Source organism: Labrus mixtus, chromosome 20 (assembly GCF_963584025.1).
Source record: "Labrus mixtus chromosome 20, fLabMix1.1, whole genome shotgun sequence".
Taxonomy (NCBI): domain Eukaryota; kingdom Metazoa; phylum Chordata; class Actinopteri; order Labriformes; family Labridae; genus Labrus; species Labrus mixtus.
The window spans coordinates 22,802,449-22,810,152 of record NC_083631.1 but is presented as its reverse complement, the minus strand read 5'-3'; the positions used below and the strand labels follow the sequence as shown (position 1 = coordinate 22,810,152).

The following is a 7,704-nucleotide window of genomic DNA, read 5'->3' as shown; positions in this document are numbered from 1 at the left end:
TACCTTAAAAAATAAAAGACCGCCTGCTTTATTGTTTAACAAGAAGTCATACAGTTAAAGCCACAGTGCTGTTATACTGCTTATCGGCGCTCATGGAATACCTCTCGTCCAATCAGATTACTCCGTGTGAACTAACTGTTGTGTAACATAATAACATAAATCAAAGGCTGATTAATTAAGCTGGAATCGCATTGTCATGACACCTGTTAGACCTCCTCAGGTATTTTTCTGACACCTTTGTCTCAGACTGACTGACTGACTGACTGACTGACTATAATTCGGTTGTCATGGATACAGATATAGTACATACACACACATTCACACATACAGACACACAGACAGCAGTGTGACTCCAGAGGTTCATGCGCCTCAAATAGAAACGCAGAGATGAGTCATCGGCTGAGCTACTGCAGTACACACACACACACACACACTGAACACACACACACACACACACACCTTGAGCAGATGTGTTTAGTATGTGGGAGCACTCTGATGTCAGACAGGGTATCTGGTCAGTCGCCTCCTCTCCGTCTCTTGTGCCAAAGTGATTTAAAACGATGACGTTAGATAACAGAACAAAATGTTAAATAAGTAATCACCGCGCTGGATAATAGAAGAGCTGCAGCAGCAACACAACACACACACACACAACATCACAAAATTAGCCCTCTGTGTGTGTGTGTGTGTGTGTGTGTGTGTGTGTGTGTGTGTGTGTGTGTGTGTGTGTGTGTGCACCTTTTCTCTTCTCTGTGTGTGTTTAGTCTCTGTAGCTGTGAGTCACAGCGAGGCGGCCCTAAATGTGCTTGAGCCGTTTACACAGGAGGTGAGGATGATGAGGGCGATGAAGGTGACGAGGAGGAGGTGGGATGAAGGTGATGATAGGATGATTCAATAAAATATTATCATTTCTGGAAAGGACACTGTCATCATCAGCTCAGAGACGAGGAGCTAATGGACACCCAGGAGACTAAATCATGTCCGTTATTTAACTCGCAGTGCGTCAATCAGTGCGTTTCAGCGGCGCCGCCATTCAAGACGTTTAGGATCTGTTCAGATTCTTTGTTTATTGTTTCCCACGCACTCCTGCTACAACTCTATAGCCCGCTCCTTAAACCAAACACCTGACTCCGACTGAGCTGGAACAAACAAGCGCTAAAAATAGGAGCCAGCAGTTTCAATTAATCATATCCACACCGACTGTAAGGGGACAAAAGTGAGCAGGGCGGCGTTTGGATATAAACACGACATTCCCGGGATTCTCTGCTACATTTTCTCGCGATCACACACCTCTCATTCTGCTGGTAAAAAAAACACTTTGTGGAGAAGCTTTGGGTCAGAAAAGTTGTGTAGCAGGGCCTGTTGTTTGGACGTTTTGTTTAATGTTCCATCAGCAAACTGGAGGAGTCTAAAGACCAAACATCTGTTTAACTGAAGGCGATTTGTTGGTGTTTCACAGCAAAGCACCAGCAGCTGTTTACATTTCTTTGTGTTAAACTCTTTTTTTGCATTATCTAAAAACTCGGTTTCACACTTTAAAGGAATAATGTGCAACATTTTACACATAAATTTAGCAGAAAGTCTATCCTGTGTAAATGTGTCTCTGAGTCATGACTGTCTACAATGAGTGAGAAGCTCGAGTCCCGCTGGCTGTGTTGTTGTCAGAGCCGTGTTTACATGGACGGGACGGCCGGCTCCTCCCCTTGTGTATAAAAGCTGTTTAATTCTGTGTACATTTACATGCAATGTGAAGCTATAAGCTAACTTAAGAGCACTAACATTAGCATGCTAACAATAATGCAGGACACAGGAGATTGAAGTTCGAGCCAAGGACAATTTTGTCTGATTCTTGCACTTAACTCCTTCATGTGAACTCAAGTGTAGATGGGTTTTTGTTATTGCCTCGAATGGAGTTGGCTGTTATATATTTTTTGACGCTGTCCAGTTTAAGTACATTGAGATCATTTCCCAAAATTTGTAAATTTTTTGTTTTTATACTCGCCCTCTGTTTGACAAACTATTTGATATTATCCTAAAAATAAAACATTTGTTGCTAGGATTGTGGTGCAGGCTGAAAGCAACATTTTAGGCATTTAAGTGTTGACATTTTTCTTTTTTGATGCTGCCTCCCCCCCTGCATTAGTCCAAGTTGGGGGACCCCATTCAAAAAAAAAATGTTGGACACGCCCTTTGATAGATGAAACATTAAGGATCACATCCATATTCAGTATTCATCATCTGCAGGAGTTGAAAGTTTAGACATAATTTGGTGCAATCCATCAAGCATTTGTGAAAGCGTTGACCTTCTGGTGTTGAAAGACCGGAGTCAGAGCATCACCGAGTCTTTCCCAGAGTCACTGAGATATCTGTTCAGTTGTTAGCCATGGTTAGGACTCAGACTATCTCCACCTTAAAAAAACGCTCAGACTGCATCAACACAACACATGAAGGCAGAGGTCTGAGTCCCGCCCACACTCGGTTTGATTGACGGGTGATTTCTTGGCTGTGTGCTGCAGAAACATGACAGCACTGAACGCCCCCCTCCTCTCCTCTCCTCTCCACCTCCACCCCACCCGAGAACTGTAGGCTTACTGCTCTCTTTTCTCTCTCTCTCTCTTTCCCGTCGTCTATTTTTATCCGTAGCTCCTCCCCCTCCCTGGCAGGCTATTTTCAGCTATAGTCCCTCCATCAACCCCCAATCTACTGTGTTAGTAAATGCCTCTCTTCTCCTCGCTCCTCTCCCCCACTGCCTGTTCTTTAATCTTTTAAACAGTCGGCCAATCCGACTCCTGAAACATGCAGCATGCAGCGAGCGAAGGTGAAGGGAGAGAACGGGCGATGAAGGACTTGTCCTCTTCCTCCTCTTCCTCCTCTTCGTCTTTTTTTCCTTCAAATGTTGTCAAATAAAATGTTTCACTCCCTTTTCATCCGTCTAACTTCTTTTCCACCCAGTGATCCACTTCCAGCCTCCTCCCTCTGTCCTCTCTCTCTCTCTCTCTCCCTCGCTCTCTCTCTCTAAAGCCCTTCATTCACACACACAGTCACAAACACACACACACACCAAGGACTCTCAGACAGTGAATATTAGCCGTCTGACCAGCAGCTGTTTCTGCTCGCTGTACAAAGCTTCACTCTGCAGCCGCCTGCTTCTATTTGTGTGTTTTCAAGCGGAGGGAGAAGAGGACAGCGTGTGATCTCCTGCTGCTCATTTTTTTTTCTGGGAGGATACAAACTCGTCTTCTCCTCCACAGCCTTCCTCTCTTCAACATTTCTTTTTTTTTTTTTTTCATCCCACCGCTCTATCCCTCTCCCTCCGTCCTTTGCATTTCCCTCCCTCTCTGTGTCTCTTTTCTCTGTCATTCTCTCAGCGCTTCGTTCTAATTTTGGAAGCATGGAACCTCGGGGAGCGCTCTCCCAAAGCTATTTACGTCCTAGCCTCTCCTCCTCCTCCTCCTCCTCTTCCTCCTCCTCCTCCTCCTCCTCCTCCTCTCCTCGTCTCTCCCTCTCGTCATCAAGGAGGAGAACAGCATGAGGAGCCTTTGATGCACCCGAGCAGGGGAATTCGGCTTCTCCTCGTCTCAATATTTTTTGATGTGTTGTTGAGCTGCAGGACGTGGTGAGGAGGCTGCAGCGGCTCCAAACTGATCCTTTCCATCTTTTCTCAGCTTATGGACAATGCAGAGTGTTATGAGTGACATGCACAGAGAAGATTCTGATCCTGCTTTTGCTTAATTTGTTTGGTGAAGACTCAGAGAGGGGTTTTCGTGCACAAGAGGAAACAAACTTTCTGTCTGCAACATTTGAGCTGCTGTCCTGCACGGACCAGCACCAGGTGATATCGACGAACACTAACTAAACCAGAAAGTTGCATTTAAGACCAATGCACAGCCTAGTTTTTTGCCAAATTTGACTCTTGAAGCTGTTCATCTCCTCTTTGCTGCTTTAATCCTATCTTGGAGACGAACAGACGGATCTGCAAGAGAGGGAATAAGAGGATATTGTCACTGTCATTGACTGTCAAACTGAAGCGCAGGAGACGGTGAAAGCTCAAGAAAAAACTGAGAGTTTACCTGCAAAAATCTGCACCCTGATCGGGACACCTTTGTTGGATTACATAATAGAAGCACGGAGGAGTTCTCTCGTGCATTTTTGATGGACTTCTTCTGGATATTTGTGCATTTGAAAATCCTGAAAACAGCATTTAAGCTTCCAATTTTGAAGGGACTATTTTTCCACACATGCCAGGATGATTTTTCCCATGATTCAACATTTTTAAAAGCACACATCAGTGTTTGTTTCCCCCCCTGCTCCTTGGCAAATTGAATCCTAAACTTGGCCACGAAAAATGTCTTGGAAGAGGAACTGACGGCTGTTTTAGTGACAAAACAGAGAGCTGCCTCTTGTCTTGGCATGCTGTTACATCCTACCGTGTCAGGATTGTGCGCCATGTTGCAGACCATCTATGAGACTGAGTCGTGTTTTTCCTCCGCCAGCACAGACAGCCACCACCAGCCTCTGGAGCTCCTGAGTGACAGCAGGGGCTCCAGCAGCAACATGCCCACCGCCGGTGAGTCATCTCTGCGAGAGGAGGGACGGGGGAGAGGGGCTCGATGGGGGTCAGACTAAAGATCTGGATCCAAAATGTAAAAAAGCAGATTATGGTGTGATGTGAACAGAATCTGGTCGAGGTTAATGTCATGCTGAGTTCCAGTGCGTGCTTATAAGCTGACAGGATAGTGTGTTTGTGTTTGTGTGGGTGGAAGCTCAGAGGTCGCGTTGATTGAAGAGGAAAAGAGGATGGACGGCGTGTTTGGGACGGGGGAGGGGGGGTAGATACTTGAGATGTGAGGTGAAATGAAGAATGCATGGCAGAGGTATACAAACAAACAGAAGCAAGGAAGGTGTTACCGTTTTTTAAGCCTTAAAACGTGTGCAGAAGTGCTGCAGAAGTTGTTGAAACCTCATATGTCAATTATTCAGTTAAACCTTTAATTAACCAGGAAAAGCTCGCTGGGATCAGAAGCGTCCTGTGCCGAGACAGGAAGCAGCACAAAGTTTCCAACAGACGATGTGCAGCCTCTTATACTAATATCGTACAAAATAAATGACATTAATACTTTTAAAAAGACACGAAATAACCAGCCAATATTTGTCAAAATCAAACTACAAGCATACTTACTTACTGCCTCCAAGTCTTTAATTATCACCTTTAAATTGTCCAATGAGATGAGTTCATTAAGGTTAAGATACACGAGCAGCAAACTTAAACTTAAAGTCATTATTCCTCCGGTTCAGTTCAATTTAAAAACCCTTAATTCATCATCCTTAAAGAATATTTTCTTTTCAGTGTTTTTCAGGGTCAAACTAATCCTGTGATCGTTGTCTTGAGATACAGGGTTCTATTTTTTACAAAGGTTGCGGTCTAGTTGGGCTCTATATGAGATTTGGCGATTTATGAATAAGAAACGTTTGTTTGATTCATAAATAAAAAAGTCTTTACAGAGGCGTTTTAAAGCTCCTGTGAGGAGTATCTGTACTCGTTATGAAACTGACTGAAATTAATACTGATGTCTCTTTGTGACATACAAGAGAAGTAAAGAGCATCGACAACAAGACTGACAACTTTTTATATCGTAGTTTTACTGCCTGCAGAGACCCTGTCCTCTGACTGGACTTTGATGTTTTGGTTGAGTTAGTCGGGATGTTTCTGGACGGTGAGCTGCTGGTGTGTTTCCTCCAGCCAATGACAGCGTTGGTGAGTTTAAGAGTGGATACAATTCAAAGATCGGATGCTATTCAAATCAGGCTTGTAAAGCTTGTTCCAAAACTAGAGTAAACCTTCAGTTGGTTTTCTCCCACGGCCGCAAAGTTAGTCTGATTTCTTTTACCTTTGCTTTTCCATGACAACAAATGTAATATTCTCAGGTAGCTTGCAGTAGCTGTACAAGCAGTAAACGTACACGCTACAGTGAGTGTGAGCTTCTGGTGGCGATGAGCCCAGGAGGAGGGGCCTAATTTGAATGTTTTGTTTATAAGCTGCAATGAACATTTCTACTGACTCCACCTTTAACAACATGCTGCCAAAAAACTGCCTTTGTTTACATTTACAATGCAAAGACTCACAGTGAGGGATATATTTGAATATAAAATATAAGCAGTTTGGGATTTGCATGTACGGGAAAATAAATAACGGGTACAGATTTGTCCACAGGGGGCGCCAAACCAACACAAAATCAAAATCTCTGCAGCTTTAATAAGGCTATGAGTGTCCAATCAAGATGTTCCTTACTATATTCCTGCAACAACTGTTTTGCAAACCCAAAGACACAAAGTATTCAATCATTTGAAATAGTCCTGGAGTGACATCTTTACTGATGAAATAAAAAGTGCATGTTGAATGTCTCATCCCTGATGCAAAGGACAACTCATGAGACACACGTTCTCCTCTTTACTTTTTCAGAAGGGCCCCAGTGCCTCGAGCTCCGTGCTGTAAATCCTTCTCTCATGATGTCCTGCTGCTCCTTGTTAACTTAGAAGAGCATGGAGATGTTTGGTTTGGGACATTTGCAGACTTTGAGGAACACTTTTTTGTAACACTCTTTCATTGCTGAACCTTCAGTGTTCATCACTTTAACTCTCAGGAAACTCTCTTCATCTTTGCATTCTTATTAAAGGTCATTAATCCACTTATCGGTCATGAGTATTTAACCCGTGCAGGCCTCGTTACGGGGAAGTTTGCCGAACAATGGCGTTGCCAAAGCGAGGTTTAAATATGGCTGGGTGCCACGATTGGATGCCAGAAGGTTGTTAGATGGTGCAAGCAGGATGTAGATTCAGTCTAATCTTCTTTACCACTGCAATTAAAGTATCGGCTCTGTGACGAACCCAGATCCGTGTATTTAGGAGTTTGTGTTCAGACTTAACAGGCTCACAGGCGGTTAAATGTGAGAGATGCAATGTGTCATCTGCTGCAGTGTTTTTTTGCACTTTACGTCTCTGGATCACATTTATTCTTTATTTGCCTAAAAAGTCCAAAATGAAAATCAGGGTTAATGCAGCTCTCAGAGTCGGCTCTGCACGCTGAGAGATCGATTCAGGTTGTTTTCAAAGACACAAACTCTGCTGTAGCACAACCGACAGCATCCTCTGTGGATGACCTACAGTCTGCCAGCCCATAATACTCCTGACCCACCCTCGGTCTCTATGGCAACGCTACACATGTGACTCCCCTCTCTCTCTCTCTCTCTCTCTCTCTCTAAGCTTCTAATTTGTCTAAAGTACACACAGCCATTATACTATTTTTACCTCCCTCGCTCTCTCTCTCTCTCTGGGCTTTTTTTTAGTGTTTTGCAGGGCTGATGTCATAGTGCCTATTTTCTTTTAGCAATGCAGAGCGAACAAGATGGGGAGAGAGAGAGAGAGATGGGGGGGAGAGAGAGAAAGGACGAATATATATCAGGATCCAGAAATACCTCCCAGCAGCAGCAGCAGGAATATGAAACAGAAGCTCTTAAAACAGCAACAGGATTTCAAACTACACCCCTCCGTCTTCCTCATAATTAGCGGTGTGCGTTTGGAGCCGTGTCTTTGTTTCTCGCTGTGCGGAGTGCCTGGCCATTAATGGTAAATGTAATCAAAGGTGCAAAGGAGAAGTTTAGTTAAGATCGTGCTCTGTGTCGGTCTAAGTGAAGGTTTTAGCCCATG

General features: G+C 44.0%; 1 protein-coding gene across 1 annotated transcript in view; it reads left to right on the top strand.

The window, feature by feature from the left end:
- Positions 1 to 1,863: 1,863 nt before the first annotated feature.
- The window catches only part of hdac5 (histone deacetylase 5), a 29,143-nt gene continuing 23,302 nt past the window's right edge, over positions 1,864 to 7,704 (top strand). Inside the window, exon 1 of the mRNA XM_061026751.1 lies at positions 1,864 to 4,567. Coding sequence (XP_060882734.1) covers positions 4,411 to 4,567 — 157 coding nt within the window. The 5' untranslated portion in view covers positions 1,864 to 4,410. The remainder of the gene's footprint in view (positions 4,568 to 7,704) is intronic.